General features: G+C 39.3%; 1 protein-coding gene across 2 annotated transcripts in view; it reads right to left on the reverse strand.

The window, feature by feature from the left end:
* The window catches only part of LOC149532260 (putative plastid-lipid-associated protein 4, chloroplastic), a 112,302-nt gene extending 91,373 nt beyond the window's left edge, over positions 1 to 20,929 (reverse strand). For both annotated transcript variants that reach the window (XM_089804991.1, XM_089804990.1), the window contains exon 1: positions 20,597 to 20,929. In XM_089804991.1, coding sequence (XP_089661117.1) covers positions 20,597 to 20,890 — 294 coding nt within the window. In that variant the 5' untranslated portion in view covers positions 20,891 to 20,929. The remainder of the gene's footprint in view (positions 1 to 20,596) is intronic.
* Between the last annotated feature and the right edge of the window lie 219 nt (positions 20,930 to 21,148).

A 21,148-nucleotide genomic window follows, 5' to 3' on the forward strand; every position in this document is an offset into this window, starting at 1 on the left:
GGAAATGTTAGCTATCATGCATGCTTTGGCTAAATTCACACAATATTTGGTGGGCAGAAAGTTTTGCATTAAGACTAATCATTATAGCCTGAGACATTTCCTGGGACAGAGGGATTTGAATGAAAGGCAGCAGAAATGGGTCAGCAAGCTACAGTCTTATGACTTTGATATCTCCTATATCAAGGGGACTCAAATTGTAGTTGCGGATGCTCTTTCGAGGGGACCTCACCTTTGTGTAGTTTCTGATATTTCAGAGAATCGGAGGCATTTAATTATAGTTGAATACGTCATGGATCAGTGAGCGACAGGTATTGTGGATGGTGGTATTCAGGATGACAGATATTCGCTTTCAGGGGAGTTGATTATCTACAAGGGGAGGATTTATTTGATTCCAAAGTCAGTTGTGCGTAAGATTATTTTACAGGCATTCCATGATTCTCCTATCGCTAGTCATCCGCGGTTTTTTAAGACTTATAGACAGGTTCAGGAGAGATTTAGATGGAAGGGGTTGAAGGATGATGTTCATCACTATGTCTGAGAGTGTTTGGTTTGTTAGCAGAACAAACACGAACACACATATCCTGCTAGTTTATTACAGCCACTTCCTATCCCTAAGAAGAAGTGGACAGGAATTTCCATGGACTTCATTGTGGGTTTACCCAAAGCCCAAGGGCGGGATTGTATATATGTGGTGGTAGATAGGCTCACGAAGTATGCTCATTTCTTCCCTATTACCACTACCTATTCAGCTGTGCAGTTGGCTGAATTATTCTTCACATAGATCTTCAAGTTACATGGTTTATCTACAACCATTGTGAGTGACCGTAACAGTAGATTTATGAGTCATTTTTGGCAAGATATTTTTAAATTGTGTGGGACTAAGTTGGCTCCAAGCACCAACTACCATCCGCAAACTGATGGCCAGATGGAAATAGTAAATAAGTGGATAGACGGATATCTGCAAAATTATGTCTCTTCTCAACAGAAAGCTTGGGTAAAGTGCATTCACTTATGTGAATATTGTTACAATTCCACTCATCACATGACTATACAGATGTCGCCTTTCAGAGCTCTGTATCGATATGATCCACCTAGTTTTGTAGACTTGTTATGTGGTGATAGCAGAGTTCCAAGTACCGGGGAGTTGTTGCAAGACAGCTAGGATGTAGTGAGGACCTTGGAAGATAATACACAGAATTAGCAAAACCAATATGTTGATCAGAAGAGAACAACTCGAACTTTTCAGGTAGGGGACATGGTCTACTTGATGTTGCAGCCGTATCGACAGTCTTTGATCAAGAAGAGTGGAGCTAAGAAACTTAAGTCACGATATTATGGACCCTTTCAGATTGTGTGACAGGTTGGTGAGGTGGCATATGAGTTGCAATTGCCTAATGATAGCAAAGTTCATAATGTGTTTCATGTTTCATGCCTCAAAGGGGCTTTGGGTCATCATGTGAGACTTCTTGTTTTGCCTTTGTTGGATGACGAAGGGAGATTGGAGTTGATTGTGGAAGCAATACTTGATACTAGAGAAAGACAATTGCAACGTAGGACCATTCGTGAGTTTTTGGTTAAGTGGCAGAATCTTCCAGATGAGGATGCTACTTGGAAACTTGAAAATATTCTACAGTATTCCAGACTTCGATTGCCTGAGGACAAGCAATCTTTGGGAGGGAGGACTATAATCTCCCTGATTTAGCAGGTCTCCGGAGTGTGGGTTTGTCAGCTCATTATCGCAACCCTCATGAGCTGATGTCTGCTTTTAGGGGTCTTTGTCGTGAAATTGCTACTTTTGGACTTACTATATTTAGTAAGTCACTCTTGGCCAGTTGCTATTTTTGGATTTAGCAATTCAGGCAGGGTGGTCCTCTGGTTCTAGATATCTGATCTCTCTCTAGGATTTCTTTATTCGAGTCTTTTGTCAGTGAGCTTGTTGGCTTAATGATTATTTAATTCACATTTAATAAGCATAGTATTTTATATTATAAAGTGTCATAACTTTATATTATAAAGTGTCATAACTTTATATTATAAAGTTGCCATTTAAGCAGAAAGTGTGAGTGAAGCTGGATGGCTCAATTAGTGTTATAAATGCAACTTTTTGTTGAGGAGAGATCATCTTGGATATTATATTTTATTTGCTCATATCATCTGGCTGCGGGTTTGAAGAAGTTTTCTGATTTTTTCATTGATAATTGTGCTGAGGTATGCAATTATCAGATCCTGCTACTGTGTCTACTGTGGCTTGGAGGTTGGGGAAAATATCTAAAGTGAGAAGAGCATCAATCTTGCTGGGAATTCACATTGGATTTGAATTCATATTGTCTGCTTTCTTTTACAATATCGTTGGTCAAGACTTTGACATGAGCTGGGCAAATTCGAGAATTTGGACGGCAGCACCTGGGCACTCAATCCTACATCTGATCTGAACACTTGCAGGTGTGTTAGCGTGCCATATGTTTGTTTGTGTAATACTGTAGCAGCCAACATTGGAGGTACTGGAGCTCGTGTCTCTGCAAATCAATCATCTTAGCTGTCAAACACCTTAGCCGTTAATTCTCACAGAAAACATCCCAAAGTGCAATCCCTTCTACAGCTAAGGTTGATGTTGGAGAACCAACATGTGGAATATTGAAGGATAATTGCAGGTTACGGCTTGGCCATTCAAACTGCAAATAAGGTGCTCCCTTTTTAATTTGTATTTCAGTTTGTTAATTTCATTAATAAAGGATTTCAAGGATTTAAACCAGTTACAATCTGATTTTATGCATCATTTCAAACAACTTCTTGAAATTGTTGATACTCATTCGTAAGGCAAAATACACAAAATTAAAATAAAATCAGAAAACATTCACATATTGCAAGACAACGAATTGTGCATCATTGGGAGCCAGTTCGGCTATTTACAAAAAATGCAGAGAAAGATCATCCATTTATTAGAGATTTCTGCAACTGAGGGTTGTATCATACATAAAAGGTCACATCACGAAGACAAAGATTAAGGCGGTTGAAGATTGCCCAAATATTAAAGAAGGTACAGATCGCTCGTATTTGTGCCCTCATTCTCTTCTGAGTTGGAAGTTCTCACTTTTGAAATAGAAAATAAAAGTCTAGATCCAGAAGTAGGAACTTTTGTTTTTGATGACACCAACTCCAGACTTGATCTATTTAAAAAGACGTCAGCAGCATAACGGTTGTAAAGGAAGCTAATCGACCATTTATTTTTTAGTAGCACTTGAATTCTTATATTTCAGGTCCCCAAAAAATTAAGGAGAAAACGCAATAAGATGTATTAAGATTCATAACTCTGAGAATCTTTCATCTAAGAAAGAATCCATGCAAATACATGAGACCCTTTTTCAAAGTTTTACCGATGGGCGTCCGACTTGTGCACATAAACATTAAGCGCTGGATAGTTTGATCTGCCTCAGAAAAAAAAGAGCTTCTGACAAGCAAGTTTGACCCCATGATGATGGAATACCACATTCAACAGTCTCAATTGAGAATCAAGTGCATAGATGTTGACTCATTCTGTAATTTGGAAAAGGTGTACATAATTCCTAGTGTTTCTATCTTGCCTCCTAATAAATTTGATAACCTTATGGAAGCAACACCCGAGGCCAAGAAATTAACTCAATACTATGCAAAGGGTTATGATGAAAAATGGTTGTTTCGGCATATGAGTGCCTATATATTCTCCTTACTTTCTTTCAGCTTGTTGGTCGGTATTATTTTCTGTAAGAATTTGCCTAAGGGTAAAATTCACCCAGGAACTAAGAACTCAAACACAAGCACACAGTAGATCAAAGAGAGAGAGAGTATGATCAGAATAACAATGTATTCAATAACTGGTTCATTATAGTACACTAGGAGTGCCTGAATATAAAGGCCTCAGGAGAGCTTCTAGAATGCATAGAAGTTAGCATCATGATGTGTCATACAACCAAGCACATGTCCACCAGATATGAGTTATCCTCCATTAAGCACGGAAGTAAGTGCGGTGATGAGAGGATAAGTCTACAAGGGTGTGACACGCAAAACAGTGTTGTAGACACCATGTGCTTAAATAGAGTTGCGTACCCCTGTGTTGTCTACATGACAACTCAAAAGGTGTGCAAACTCCTAAGTGTCTCACAAATAAAAATAATAAAATAATGCAAAATAATAAACTAATGCATAAGCCTAAGTAAACTTAAGTGTAATAAGTAAATACTTATTTACACCAACATTTTCACCATCCGGTAGTTTTCTTTAACGTTGCTCTACGGCCATGATCCCCTATTTTGCAAAGGCTCATACTTCCCACAGCCTATCAATGGCTTCACATGAACAGCCTGAAGTGTTTCTAGAATAAAGGGTTTCCACCCTAGTTGTCTATAGATAAATTTTTGGGTGTGTTGTGGGTTTTAGTTAGTCTTTGGTTTGTCGAGCCTTTGGCTTGCCCAGCTCCTCTCCATCACCTCAAGCAACTCCCTATCTTTCATTACTCCCTGACTCTTTAGCCCAATGGATAATACGCTAATCTTTACTCAGAGTTCTCGATTTTCTTCATCGTTTCAGTCCTTGTCCCCAGTTAGAGCCTACTGCTACCCCAAAATTTGAAATTTTTGGTCTCTCTCCTTTCCCCAAGTGTATTCTTCTCTTCTCTTTGGGCTCAAATTCTTCATTGTCAACCTCCGTATCCCCGCTAAGTATACAGTCAGCCCAATGTGTTAAAAACGCACACTCCAACTTTTATTCACCCATTGTTATCTGTTATCAAAATTATGAGCTTAAGGTCTAGTTACAAAGAAAGGTAGTGACATTTTTTTTATAAAAAAATTCACCAAGCAAAATTCTCTTTTCTGAAAAATGGGGCTTCCTACAAAGGTATGAAGCTTTGAATGAAGAGACCATGCCCATTGTGCAACCTGGCCTGAATTGACCTAAAGTAGAATAAGTTGATATTGTCTCTCAGCTACATTCAGTTGCATGGAGGGAACAAACCAATTATGTTGAATACCATAGTGTAATCTTTGCTCCGAAAGAAGAAGAGCGTGTTGAGCTTCACAGTCTTTTTATGGAATCACAACTAGAGTTGGACAAAGTCAGCGCACCCAGGGCAGTTTAATTTTCTAGTTTAGCATGCATGAAGTCTTTTTGTAATTAGCAGTAGTAACAGTAAATTTTGAGTGATGAAATTGGTTCTGTTCCAAGGTCCTATCTTGATACTGGTCACTTTCAAAGACTGTTATTCTTGGGAATTAATAATTCCACTTTGTATATATATGCTTTTTGAAAGTTGGTAAAAGGGGAAAGATAGATCTAAGTAAAGAATTTCTTGCATGTTGCCATTTTTGCTCAAAAAAGTAATTGAACTTTGTCATTATGTTTTGAGCATCTTTGAATGGGAATATATACAAAAATTGTGCATTTACTATATTCTTTATGTAAGTAAACTTTGTGTTATGACCAGTTTCTCATGGTGCTCATCTATTTAATTTGGTTACAAACGTTTTGTTCTAGAAATTTTGTGTTCAGGAGTGCTTACTCATTTGGGTTAAATTTATCCAACCCTGATTGTTTTCAATATGTTATGTTATAGAATGAGTTTTGTGTCATTTTATCTTTCCACTGCTCTATTTGAAATTATAATTGCACCTGTATCATAGTGTTAGTTAACAGATTTGTCTTTTACAAAAATGACTTTAAAATGACTCCCGAATGCCCAAACCAAGAAGACAAATATCTACAACTAACAGTTGGGTCGCTTTGCGATCAAAATACACAAGTGCCCTCTGAATTGTCTTGGGTACAGCTCCTTGTGTGAGATCTTCAATGAATTCACAAGACTAATTACAGAGATGCTTTTAACCTGAAAGCAAGAAAGGCACACAGACATCTATCCGTAAACACAGAATAGATGCGAAAGAACTAAATACAAAGATAAATGAGTACAAGAAATTGACACATAGATCACTCTCTTGCATTCACAAATTACAACTAACAGAGAAAATACAAAGAGTACACATCCTCCTTTCAGGAAGAAGATTAATATGAGAAAACTAAGTTCCAGAATTAACCAAACTCATATTGTTGACGGCATTGAGAAAAATTATATTCAGGACACAATTCAATATAATCCGAAGAAGACAATAACAAATTCACAGATTCAGAAATGCTTCCTTCATTTATTCAATGCCAAAAAAAGAATGAGCTCGCTGGCTCAAGTCTTGCACAACAATCTGCATGAAAAGTAAACACGCCCTCTCCCTTATGTATTACAAACACAAAATCAACCCTCTTCCTATAGCACCAAAGACTTTTCAGAAAAAGAAGCCGAACCCCCTCTCTCTATTCTTTTGCATAATTTATTTTCTTCCCGATGATGTTTTTCAGTTGCAATAACTGATTCTTGAAAACATTTCCATCTTTTTTCCTTTCTCATTACACTCCCCCGATAGAATATTAGAATGTTCTTGTGATTTCTGATTGTCAATCTGTTTTAACATCATCATTTTATCATATAGATTTCTAATATTCAATTACCATATTTTAAACAATTGCCAAATGTCAAGAGATAATCCTTCCACAGTATAGCTTTATCTAGCAAATTAGGCATCTCATTTGGCACTCACGGCTTTCAAGCATATCTTTATCTGACTTTGGGGAATTGTTATTTGTAAATATTTGTATCATTACATTTAAAGGATATCTCTCCTGTGGCTATGGGTTGTGCATTTAGACAATGATAGCTTTGGTTCATGGAGCTAAGTGTTCCATCAGACCATTTCCATGACATTTCTCATACTTCCATACTAAATCTCCATGGGATCCGTAAATGATGGCGGCAAGATTTCCATTTAATTTGGAGTCTACTTACATGCTTTACTAGTGACCCGTGAATGATATCGTGGATATCTCACTTCTATGTAGGCCCAATCATGTCGATCCCTTATTCTTTCCCCAATTACAAATAAAATCACCTTCGAACAACTTCTTTACCATTGATGAATCCTTATTTAAGAATCCCCAAATCATATTACTATGATTGCACTTTTAGAGATGATGCAATTGTTCTTCTAGCCCTGATTGTAGCACCAGTGATGACACAAATAACATGAGTATTTTGTGATGTGACATCTAATTTAACATCTGACTCATTTAGCGTCGATGAGGGAGTGAGTGCCACGGACCATGTCTTCAATGTTCTCAAGGCTACACGCTTTTAGCATTTTGTCAAACGTTTCATGGCTAACTTTTTCATTTGGCTCATTTGTATTTGATTGCGAGGCCTTCCATTAGATTGCCTGTGATTTCTTATTCACATAGTGGTGGTCTCTTTTACTAGTTTACATTTTGTTGAATGTTTTACATTGGGCACCTTAAACGGTGACCTTGAGCTTTGCTTTGCCAATATAGATGGAATGGATGATGTTGCATGATATCAAAGTGGCAATATCACCTTCGTACTATCAAGGCTAAGACAATGAACTCTTTGTTTCGTCGTCGGTTTTTTGTGTGGAATCAATATTTTAAAAGGCGGCTCACATATGCTTTTTGCACAATCACATTCCCATTTTGAGGAATTATAAAAACCAATTTGCATAATTCGTTCATGTTGATGGCCACGAATATAATGCCCTAATAAATCCATCATTGAGATAGATGAATTGGGTTCACAACATCACAACTCATACTGAGATCAATGACATATGCCGGATGATCCTCAACTAATGAGATGTGAGCTTTTTATGTCATTCTGGGAAGGATCAAAGCCACTACTATGTGATGCCAAATTTCCTAGTATTTTTTACATCAAACAAATTAATCATTTTGAATAAGGAAATATATGTAGATAGATCAAAGAGCACATGGAGAACTAATGTTGTGCAGATTCTGATTGGCCTTGAATTTAGTGATTTCATGTTTTCCTATGTATGTTGATAATTCTATGTATATCATACCTTTCTATCGATACCATGAGTCAATCACCACATTTCCTAATAGAGAAGCCAAGTCTATCTATGGAAATTAGCCACCTTGATTTGGAATTGAGTGGCGACTAGCACTTATAGTTATAGCCTGTGAATCTTGAGATTGTGATTAACATTTTGTCAAACCCATCATGCACATTTCCTTACTTTGGCATAGTGCATACAACCACTATCACCAATATGTCGAGATCAAGAATCCCCTTCCAGGTGACCTTAGGTGTGCTCTGTTTCACTCTTCTGCTAATTAGCTAGAGCATGGCCCCAAGTTTCAGTCACATTTCTTTTATTTCATTGTTATGCATGAGATTTTACAGATATCCATGGCTTTATTCGAACTTATCTTTATCATAGGAATATCTTGTTACACATATCAACGCCTAAAGCTTGTTATATTTTCTTAGCTTCGGGCTTTGCAAGGTGGATAGACACAGTGCATCTACTGATCCTTGAACTTTAAATCTGCAAATTTGAACTTCACACCTGCATCTGCACTGCTGAATCAATGAATCGTGATTTGAATTGAGTTAAACCCCTGAAATGTACTCTTGAACTTGAGTTTGTATGTGTGGTGTTGAACCTGTACCCAAACATGAACACTGAACTATTGCATTCCAACACTTCAGAACCAAAATGAATTAAGTTAAGCATGATATGAACAGTTTTGAACCTACATTTGAGATCAAAACAATGGAGTACCTTGAATCTGGGTACTTGGGTCTGAATCAAGAGCTTTTTGAACTTTGAAATCACAAGACTGCCTACAATACTTAACTTGTCAAAATGCATGAACTGCTCTGAGCTATTTGAACTGCTGGAACCTATTTGAACCAACTAGTTGAGAGCAACCTTGGGCTTAGAATCTGCATTTTGAATCTGAACTTGTGCTTTAGGAGTGAACTATTGTGAACCAAAATACACCTGCATGTACCACCTGAACTTGACTGCACCAATTGTACCAGAGCAGACTGCTGAACTTGGCATTCGAATATGAACTCTGAACCTTTGAACCCGTATGTACTAACTGAACCAGTTTGAACTAGTTCAAGGTGGTTCAAGGTCTGTTCTTGAACTTACCAATATGTTGGTTACCTGTTTGTCTTCCTTGATATTTTGGTTTATACCTTGACTCTTTGACTACCCAATGGCTTATGGAAAACAAAGGAGTTAACAACAGAATGGGTCAAAGTAATAATTTATAAAAGACCCCTGAATCGAAAGGTACAACTCCCTTATGAGTGCAAGATATGCAATAAATTTGTCTTTCAAGTTTTGGGGGTATGCTCTTAACCAGAGAGTAGAAGAGGCAAAAACCATGTTGCTCAACACTTTGAACATCCTAGGCAATAAAAGGGGAAAAAATCACTAGGGTCTGCTATCAAGATGGTTAGCTTCATTTTCTTTGCAGAGTGGGCAACCAATGCTACTTGTGCATCTTTTACTTGACCTATCAGAGGGACTTGCTTTGCATCCATGGAATAGCAATGTCCAAAGGTTTTGGTAAGGGTCAAGCCAAGGGCAAGAGCAACTGAAGAGGGCATGAGGTTATCAGAGGCACCAGAATCAATAATGCAATTACTAAGCTTATGGCCATTTACGTATAAGGACACACAGAATGGGTCCGGCTTTTGACCAAGGGAGGTAGCCAAAACTGATGCTTCTTTTTCTTTGAAGAGCATAGGTAAAACAGGCTCTTCATCAGCTAGTGGGACACTATCCAACTGAGGTTGGTCATTGCTTATGGTAGAGTTGACATTAGGTTGGGTTTTGGCATTGGCATCACTTTTACAATAATCTACCAGCGTTTGTAATTCAGCAAAATGAGTCTTAAGATAATCAAGAGGAGACACCTGGATACGAGCATCCTTACAATATTGTATAATATCAAACGAGGAATGAGGCTTACCACTTGGTTCAAATTTTGATTGCTCTTTCCTCCAAGATGAGGAAGTGGGTGCTCCAGCTGCAGTTGGTGAAGGGCCAAAGGCTGTATTTCGGGAAGGAACAGAGTTCACCGGATTCTTCTCTATTCGGCTTCTTGTAGCCACAGTCATCTAAATTCTATCTAAGGTGGCGAAGCAGTTGCCTCCGACCTCCGAATCCGATTCATACTCCAAAAAGAATGTTCCTGAGTCACCATACGGAGCAGAATCGTCTTCACTTTCAGGAAACTCAATGGTTAGCTCATTAGAAGGAGCGAGCTGCTTATATATGTTCATTTCCGGGCAGGAATCACCATCATGATCAGCTCATAGATGAAAAATGCACATGTTTGCTTCTTGGGGGTGCCTCGATAGCAAGCTTCTACTGAGCAGATGACAATTGCAATGCCTCAATAGCAAGCTTCTGCTGAGCAGACGACAATTGCAATGGTCTACCTTCATGTTGCCTTCGAGGAATGTCTTGATATGGTTGCTGGAGCGAAGAGCTAGGTTTTCCCATTTGTCTCTTCATAGCAATCATTTCATTTGAGAGCTTCTGAAGCATTGCTTTAGTGTTTTTAGTTATGCCAAGAACAAAGCTTGTAGATGCTCCACTCTAAATCTCTCTCTTCCATTTCCAAACCACTATTAGATCATCTTCCAATTCAATTACCAAGGTCTGAGCAGCCAGCAAATTAGCCACATCCACAGGTCTGATTTGAAAGCTTATGTCAAGGGGCATGGAGCTGATGAAGTACATCTTTTGGTTATCAGCAATAGGCCTGCTTGCAACAGGTATCCTATTGACCAGTTTGTTGAATTTAGCAATAAAGTCCCTCATAGGGACACTAGGTTCTTTCTTTATCTGAATAAGCTGAGTCAAGAGGGTATGCTCATCCTCTGTACTCTTATAGCGCGCTTCAAATCGGTTCCGCATGTCATCCCAGGTTGTGATACATCCTATTGGAAGGTGTTGAAATCAATCAATTGCATTATCAACCAAAGTTTCCACAAACATCCTCACTGCTACATCTTAATGTTGAGGACAAACGACACTATATGCAACGAAGAAAGCTACAATGTGCTCATCAGAAGAGACCTTCCCATCACCATTGAACTTTGGGAAATTATTTCTATAAGCTCAAGGGATATCAATGTTGGTAGCAAGGTAAAGAGGGCCGATAGCATTACCCTATGGAACAGCCATTGAGGTAGGGAGGATTACTAGTACAGGCTGAAAAGTGACAGTAGTAGGGGTAGTTACTCCATGAAGAGTGAGGGCGTTGCAAAAAGATGGGATTTGAGCGCAAAAAATAAGAGGTGAAGATGAATGGCTACGTATACAGGCAATAGGGTGAGGAGGCGAAAAAAGAGCATTGTGTATACCTTGATATATTGGATCCTGAGAGCGTGTTCTCCCTCTTCCTATAGGATCTTCCAATAAAGGGAACTCAGCTTTCTGCAATTCTTCGAATACAAGGTCGACTTGCCCTTTACCACGAGCGTTGCGGGTATACGTAGAATCCAGGGTGAACTATCTTAGCTCACAATGGGCACGCTTCTCTTAATCTTCTTTCCTGTAATACTCCCTCCCAATATTCAACATTGGCTTCCTCTCTTTTGAGGGCGAAGCTTACTCTTCTATATTGGTCAAGGGACTTTCGGCTTTTCCAAGCGAGGGTATTCAACTGATTTATGCTGTCCTCTTGTTCGTCCTAGAAACCGAGGTTAGGTTGCACTATTGGGATTTGTCCCTCGTGAGGCAACACCATTTCTCCTTAAGAGTTGTTATACATGACTCAAGTATTTGAGTGCCACAGAGACACTCTCTAAGCTTCTTAGTATAGCCATAGACAGACTTACTTCAAAGCACTTAGGAAGTATGAGTACCTCCCCAACAGAATCACCAAAAACTATTGGTTAACTGTTTGTCTTCCTTGATATTTTGGTTTAATCCTTGACTCTTTGACTGCCCAATGGCTTATGGAAAACAAAGGAGTTAACAAGAAAATGGGTCAAAGTAGTAATCTATCAAAGACCCCTGAATTGAAAGGTATAGCTCCCTTATGAGTGCAAGATATGCAATGAATTTGTCTTTCGGGTTTTGGGGGTATGCTCTTAACCAGAGAGCAGAAGAGGCAAAAACCAAGTTGCTCAACACTTTGAACAGCCTAGGCAATAAAAGGGGAAAAACTCACAAATGCAATCCATTACAATCTGGATGCAAGAAAGGAAACATGCATAACTAATTATAACAGCAGGAAGAGAGGAAGAGATGATAAAGTAAGTAATTCCCGGATTACGCAGTTAGCTAATGTTTTGACAATACCTGGATTGTCTATTCATCAGCTACTCCAGACACCAGTTTCCAGCTTCCTTATGCAATGAACTAAGCTAAACACACAGAACACGGCTAATAGCAAAGAAAACAAAAGACATGCCTATGCTGAAGAAAGTAAGGCATACAATCTATTGAATGAAGGAAACAAAACCAAGTTTATTCACATTCATTCAACTTTCAACATTAACACATTCATTCCATAAACTCAACTCAAACTGAATGAACAACAAAACTTAAAATGAATTCAAAGTCACACACAGTAGTCCCAACTACAGGGATGTGCCCAAAGTAAATTTTGTCGATTTTATTAACTTCATCAAAGATTACATTTATAGGCCTTCTCAAAATGGCTGGTTACATTGGATGATTGCCTTTGCAGAGCATCTCTAAATAGAAAGACTAAAAATAGGACAAGCTTGAATCATTGTCTGTTACAGAGATTAGCAAAATGCCAAGAATGACAGATGTCTTGAAAAGCATCAGAACATCATGTCTTCTTAGAAGTAACTGACTTAGCTCTATAGCTTCGGTTACTTTATTCAGCTCTTCGACACCTGGAATGAGGGTATTGTTAGCTCGGGTCATCCAGTAGTCATGCATTTCCGTCAGTTCATCAATTTTGGCCACCCTTGATTGGAACTCTCCATTTCTCTCCTTATGACTGCATTCGCTGCTGAGAGTTCCTAGATTTTGGAAACTTGGAAGTTGAGGGGGTCAACGGCTTCGTCAACAAATGCCAAGAACTTGGACTTCATTCTCTCAATGTCCAGGAGCTTGCCATTAGTTGACACAAAGGACTCTGTGTACAAGATCTTCAAATACTAAAATAACTTTTCAATGATCCTTTGCACCAAGCCATCCTTGAGTTCATTTGCAGATCTCACGAAGCTTTCTATGACAAACTCCAAGGATTGCTTCCAGTGGAATAGTGACTCCTTGGCAGTCTTTAGAATCCCGTGAGCAATGGCTGCATTAGTTTTCATGTCTATCACTTCCTATAGAAGGGCCAATTGCTCTATCACCTTGTCTGTTGCCTTCTGTATGGTTGTTTGATGATCCGAAGCTACCTCTCTAGGCTTGTGAGCATCCAGCACTAGGCTTCCCAAGTTTTCAACTAGTAGGGGAACTTGAGCCTTTATCTGGTCTACCCATGCTCGACCTACTTGCCTGAATTGTCTTTTTTGTTGCAGCTTTAAGAGTAAGTTCTTGTTCTCCTCTGCATTCGGGCTGAATTGACTCAAAGAAGTGCTTCCGAGTGCACACTTTATGTAATCCACTAGCTCTCTCTTTGAGGCCTTCAATATCTCCTTGTCCGCTCTAAGCTCTTCTAGCTGGTCCTAAATTTTCTCATTAGTTGACTTCCACATGTTCGCCATGGAGTTGTGAATAGGAATGCCAAGATCCAATGTTCTGATTTGGAAGTCATCATTTGAGAGCTTGTGAAACCTTCCTTCTTTCTAAGGCTCAGCAATCTCAACTAGCATGTGACCAGACATTGAATCCGTAGCCAATGCAACAATTGTCTTCTGCTTCTTTGTTTTCTTTGATGGTTTTGAGGAGGTGACTTGTGTGATCAAGTTCTTTGATGGGGCTGCATCCTTGTATCTCCTCTTCTTCCTATTAATGGTCTCCTCGAGCCAAGACTCTGTATAGAGCACATTGATAACAGATTGCAATGTAGAGGGATCGAACAACTTTCTCAGGATTAATGGAGTTGGCTTGCTCTAAGAAGCAACACAGAAGGCAGCTACCTTAGTTACCGAAAGGGCTAAGGTATCCCCTTGCTGAGATGCATCATGGTCCTGGCCATCCATGGGGTTAGTATATCCATCCAAATTGATGACTTGAACAGGGGAAGATGGCTTAGCCACTGATTTTTCTTGTTCCTTCCCCTTATCCTTGTCATCTTCCTTTTCTCCAATCTTCCCGATGTTTGGTAGAGGGCCAGCTCCGCAAGTAGTGGTGAGTGGCACATTTTTTTCCAGAGGCTAGTCTTCGCCTTGGCCAATAGATTGGAATGGCCCCGCAAATGTTGATGTAGTGGTTGTTGTAGTTGTTGCTGCAGCTAACTGGGCGGCTCCAGCTGATACTCCACCGAAGGAAGCAGTGCTCCCAGTCCTTTTCTTCCTTGCTTGGGTCCACTCCACCCATTTGTCAGTCCTTTTGATTATCCCCTGCATAAGGACCTCCATTGTGTTAATGACTGGATCTATTGGTGGGGTAGACAGAATTGGTGTACCCTTGATCTTCTCATAAGATGTGGGGTGCATGTAAGCTCCATCATCTACAAGGTCAAAAACATCCACAGAATCATTATATAACTTGATTTCATCAATGGTTAGTTGCGACCAAAATCTCTCCTATGTTTGGTACTCATTAAGACACCCGGAGCAAGAATCTTCAATATCCGAGACATGCCTGTACACATATCCCAACTTCAGACGATCCCTTACAAAATTAACTGGATCATATTGAGGCCTAAGCACCTCATAATCCAACAATTTAATCTTGCCTTCAAAACTCTTTACCAGATTTCAAGCATCTGATCTGGAGGCACATGAATACGAGCCTACCACTATAGGGAAAGGAATCCCGACAATCTTCTTCACATTTGAACATGGTGTTCACTTCCAAGATTTGTTGACAGAGCTCGACTAGAACTACCTTGTCCTCTAGATATCTAGGCAACCTCTTGGGAAATCCATCACAGGCTCCAAATCGCAAAAAGGAGAAGCTCGAGAACTGGATGAATGAGCATCCAAACTGGCTTATGGTCGAAATTACCTCTAGTGAGAATCTCCTTTTAGGGCATCCTTGGAATTCTCGGCATAGCCTCATTGCGAAAGCATCGTTAACAGCTACATACTCCTCGTAGCTTCTTTGCAATTGCAGATGTGGGTAAAATTCATAGACTTTGGTGAGCTCATCATAATTTGGGATGCTAGGGAGGTCGGGCCATAAATAGTGTGTTGCCAAAGCATAGACCAAATAAAAGGACATATAGAATTGCTTGAATCGTCTAGCAAAATTCAACCATGAAGCGAGCTCATCACAGATGATCTATGCCCAATCGATCTTCATGTCCTCAACACATATTGCTTGTACTAGGAAAAGTGGTGCTCGATGAACTCCAAAATCTCCTCTTTTCCCTTCAGTCTAAGGAGTGTGAGGATATCCACAATCTCTTGCTTCAGATTTATGCCAAACAGAGTCTTTGGCATTTTGCTCTTCTTTGAGCAGGCACTCTGGAACCAGGTCCTCTGCATGTCCTCCCATCTGAGGGTCTTCTTCTCATTGAACATGGATGCAGAGGACCCAAAATCGATATCACAATATTGCTCTTTTACGAGGATTCCAAATGCGGACTGCATCAGCGCCTTGTTAATTGATATGAGAATGGACTAGTCTAGAAACAAAATCTGCTTGTTTCTAGGTTGTATTTCTCTACGCACTCCTTCACTAACTCAGGTGTAGGAACTACCATTGGAAAACCGGCTACTTCTACCAATCCACTCTCTTCAAGTTTCTAAGTGATTGGGTGAATGGGTTGGCAATTAAGCCTCCTATGAAGATCACCCAGATCGTAGAACTTGAAGGATGTATCTGTAAAGTCTTTTAACTCACTCTCCAAGCCAATTAATCTTTCGTAACCAGCAGCTCTGATTGTCATTCGCTATGATTGCAGAAGATGCAGTTCTCAATAAATAGTCGTTAAATTATACTTGAAGAAACCAATTACTTGTGATTCCGATAAAATAGCTTTAGGAATTGGATCATTAGCACCACACGAACGAAATTAAGTTCGGCCAACAATTATAACGCAACGATTATAACAGCCGGATTTGCATTTAATTCAATGAGTAAAGTCTATTTAAACTTCTCGTTCATCTGCACATAAAATACTAAGTTCCCGAAAGCACTCTTACTTTACTTGAAGTAAAGTGATACTTACTAAGAATCATTAAACAACACAAATACTTAGCTTTGCGAGAAGTGCCTTACTTTGCTTCAAAATCTAGAATGCAGATATACTTGATGATATTAACATATACGGGAGAGAAAGAAACACTTACCCTTTCTGCATTTCCCTTGTATTCGGAATCGCAGCACAAGGAGTAATCCTTTTGCTAGCTTGCGCACTCCGTTCTTCCATTTTCCACCTGAGGCTTTAATATTGCATTTCCTTCACTACGGGTTCGCATCTCCAACACTAACTTCTCCAGAAGTATCTTTTGGGCATCTTCGAAAGATATTCGCATTTTTAGGGTAGTTTGACTTTCTATTTTCAAAGCCCCAGAGAAGTAGCCCTTTCCATTGGCTTGGGGCAGAAAACTTCTTTCTCAGCAACATTTCCTAGATTGAAGCACAGCAAACAACATTCAACCTTTTACTTCAATCTGATAGCCTCAAAGTTAGATCTTCGAAGATGCCTTACTGGTCATGACCCTTTAAATGATCTGTCAACATCGTGCTCACACTATTTGATCATTTGGACTTGAGATTTGGCTCTAGTTCATACAGCTTCGAAAACAAAATTGAACAACTTCATTTCCATGAATATGCAGAAGAAAAACCAGAAACCTGTGTTCCCTCAACAATTGATCTTATCTCCACAAATTTGAGTGAGACTCATTCTGGCTTCTATCTACAGATTCATAGATCCTTGGGCATTGGCAGAATCATATTCACAACCTATTAATCACTGTTACGGCTTTCTACTTCGGATTCGCACTTGATGTAATTCGCTCAAGGGGAAAAATCAGCTCGAAGGCTTGGAATCCGTGAGATCTGGAAAATTAGGGCAAGATTGCAAAGAATGAAATACGAAACACTTACTTCTCATCGGGAGGACACCAGAACACACCCCAACCATACCTAAATCACCTAAACCCTGTGTGCAGCGGAAAAACAGGAAACCCACTAAGAAAGATTAGGTAAAGATAATGCAAAGGGAGACGCGGAAAACAAAGATTGTAGAGTACTTCGGGAAAGATGAGAAGTGACCTAAAACACACTTAGACACTTCTCTCTTCAAAACACACTCACTTTAACCAATGACCTCAAGCTTTTAAAGGAGAAGACTAAAACTTAGCAACACAATACTCAACATGAAATCAGAGATAGAATGATTGATTTTGAAAATTTAAAATGGGGTATCCATGTGAGGGCTAACATTTTCTGCTTTCTGGTTATATCCTATTTACTCCAACACCATTTACTCCAAAACCCCATTTACTCCAACACCCCTCCTTATGTGTGTAGATGTTAGCATTCATTTTCTACTTTACCCCAAAAATCAATTACATCGTAAGAGGGAGTTGTACTTCAAAAATTTGAGGAAGATCATCCATATAATGGAAATCTCTCCAACTATGGGTTTCTAGTTTGTCCTCAATCCTGGGCAAAGGAAGTCAATTTTGAGGTTATTTTAAGAGGACAAAATCTGGAACTGACACTTATAAAGGCAAGATGGAAGCGGGAAACAAACCAAACAGAAAAAACTGCAAAACTACCTATATAATAATTTGCCTAACAAGCTTCAGCAACAGTTACAAAAACCCCATTTACTCCAACACCACTCCTTATGTGCCACCTAGGGAGAAGAATCATTGTGCAAGATGAGCAAGATCCAATATGGGCCCATGTACAATGAAGAAGCAATGAAATCTTGAATAAGCTTAGAAAAGGAGGAAACCACATGGGAGAAAACTCCTCTCAAAAAGAGAAAAAAGAAAGGAACAAGATGATTCCTGGAGGACATAATCACAACCCCCAAGGACTATATACATCATGTATGCATAACCGAGTATCCCTCCATTGGAAGGCAAAGCGAGACAAGGTATACACCCTATGTAGATTATCAGTCATATGCCACTGCAATGAGATCACCAATCTCTCGACAAATGTTCATTGCCTCTAAGGTAAACTCCATTCCATTGTGGCTTTTTCCCACCTACATAGCTGATAAACTGAAAGTAGATTATGTGCAACCTTAAGAACATAAAAAACATTGGTTACTAATCCAACACCCAAATCAATCTCACCTATTGAAACAATATTCACAAGATGATTGCTTGTCAAAAGACGATCAAATAGTGAGTTCCGAAGAGAACCTAAATCCATGTAGTCAAGTGAATTAGCAATGTGTATTAATGCTTTTAAATTAAGGATACAATCGATGTTCCTAGGTGTATGAGTTGTGATAAAGGAATGACCCTTCTGTTGTAACTAGGAAACGTTTCCAAGTTACCTTTTTTCTCATGTTTGGTAGAAGCACTTTATGAGAACATTGAAATATATGCTCCTTGATTGACTTCTTTAACTCTGGGATTTCTTTTGTCTAACAATGTTCTTCAATATAGCCTTCTTTCTTACAAGAAACACATTATGGTCTCTTCTTCTTAGGATTAGACTCTCTTGAAGAGGTGGCTTTGGAAGACTCATAGGATTTGGGATTGAATTTATTCTTTTTCTTCCTTTATGTGGGATTAATGGCAACAAGTGCATGAGATTTTGTGACATAGTTTTGATGAATTTTGGATTGTTCCCTCATCAATCTTTTACAGAAACTCTCAAAAGATGTTATAACAAATTGAATACCCAACCCATCCATAATGGCATACAAAGAAGTGGCAAAAAAAGAGAAAACAACCATCAATTTTGAGGAAAACAAACAATCCTTGTTAGTCTTATCTTTTTCACACACAACCAATTGAGAATGTATGAATTTAAATTTCACAAAATAGTCTCCAATAGAAGGAAAAGTATCAATAGAAACTTTAACTCTGCTTCTAATTGCATTGCTCAAATTTCACTAACTGAACCAAAAAGATCCTTGATAATAATAGGAAGTTGGAAGTGTGATTCACATAAATTGATAGAGTCTAGAGCATTCACTTTCAAAGAAAAATGCTACAGTTGTAGAACAAAACCAAAATGGTGAAAAATGCTTGAGAGATGAATGAAAGACCACCAAATGACTTTAGGTAACCTTTATTGGTCGAATTAGGGTTTAGATGGGTCATTTTAGGGTTGAGTTTCACTTTAATTTAACAATATATATTGAATGTCAAAGTGGGCCCCTTTCTCCTTGCCGAGACGTCCAAATTCCCACAGATACTCCCTGAATCCTCTTGGATCCTAGCAGGATTCCAGAATGGAACACAGATTCTTTGTGGATTCCTTACTAAGGGATCCATGGAGAATCATCCAGGGAATATGGATTCCATTCCCGAATCCCGAAGGGATCCAAGAGGAATCTGAAACCAAAATCGCACCAGAATCAGGAGCCGGCACTTTGCAGAGGGATCTGGTATCTCAGCTTGAAACCTAGTAGTAGTTGAAGGTGATGGAATAGAGCCATACGGCAAAGTAATTGGCTAACAAATTTCACGTGCATTAATAATGGTAGCCCTACACCAGACATGTCGGAATGAATTCAACTGTTCCTACCAAGGAGATGGATCAGGCAAAAAACGTTGCCTCTATAGACCCAGCCTCGGGTGTAATAACTTCCTCCATAGCGCCAGCCTCAAAAATTGTAGGCATGGGCAAAGCTGAAAGCAATGGCTGCCAAACAATTCCACCAAGGAATTCTTCGATCTATCAATCCAACAGATATCCAAGGCAGACTATCTCCCAATCAATCCTGATGTGCATCAATGCTATCTCTCCTGGTCTAAACCCCTCTCTGTAATGCCAGTGACAGTACGATGGGCACCCCTGCCCTTTGCCTATATCCGCAGGTTTCCCCAGCTCATATCCTCCTCCAATCAGGAACCCATTTTTTTTGCTTCTGAACCAAAAGACGGTGATTCAAAAGGCTTCAATATATATGTCCAGCAATATTTAACTAGTGATCCTAATGGCACTTTTTTTATGAAATAGTTTCATTCCTCTTAACTAGGAAAACTACATACAGCCTACCTAAAATATAGAAACAGAATGGCATCAAACCCCAAAAGACGAATAAACCAGTAAAGCCAAGAAACGAAGGGTCACACAACCCCAAAAAACGAGGCAACCACAATACTTCCCGCCCACAAAAAAAGAAGCCATATACAACATCACAAAATCGAAATTCATAACAAACTTATGCAACTAAAATTATAAAACCAACACTGCGAAGGGCGCCCCTGACAGGAGATTATCCTTCATAAAGCAGGCCTTTCCCATCATTCACAAGTTGCCACAATGATTTGCCGGTCGCGGTGTTAATCAAATTAAAATCTCAGGACACTCTAAAATGCCTATTTCCAGTAAGAAAACAAAAAACTTAGAGACTCTGCAATGGGGTATTACAGACTAATCTAACAATTGCCAACATTTAGTAAAGAATCATGGCTCAAGAAGGTAACCTTTTCAACTCGGTACTGGTCATCAGGAGTGGCGTTAGCTCCTCTGTCTAAGGGCGCAATCGCTTCAAGCAGCTCCTCTTTCACTACTGCCCTGTCCTTCTTCTTCGAAAACGGAAACAGGGACGCCTGCGCCTTCACAGGCCTCGAAACACACATAGACACGCTCAAGCAGTTCACATTGCTCCTAGTAAATGTATCCACATTCAAACGCGAAACCCTTCCTGTAAGTGGCGAAGCTGGTTCATTGAGCACCACTGCGCTCTGAAGTGGATGATGAATGCATTTGATGGCCATTCTCTCTTGGTGGTGAGGAAAATTACAAAATTGCAGAACCCCTTCAATTCCGTTGCGCTCGTGTACATGTAAGTTGCTCGCGTGGCACACGAGGTGCCACATCACAAGCTCTATCTGCCATACTCGCCTATTATTATTATTTTTTATATATGTTGCTTGTAGGTAGAAACTTAACTGACCTTATCTCTTCGGTTGTTGCTTCGTTAGATTTTGCCCTTTGCATCAAAAGTAAACGAGATTTGATCTTGGTTTGAAATG

The sequence above is a fragment of the Cupressus sempervirens genome, chromosome 10 (genome assembly GCF_028749045.1).
Source record: "Cupressus sempervirens isolate cs-2001-9-10 chromosome 10, ASM2874904v1, whole genome shotgun sequence".
In the NCBI taxonomy this organism is placed as follows: domain Eukaryota; kingdom Viridiplantae; phylum Streptophyta; class Pinopsida; order Cupressales; family Cupressaceae; genus Cupressus; species Cupressus sempervirens.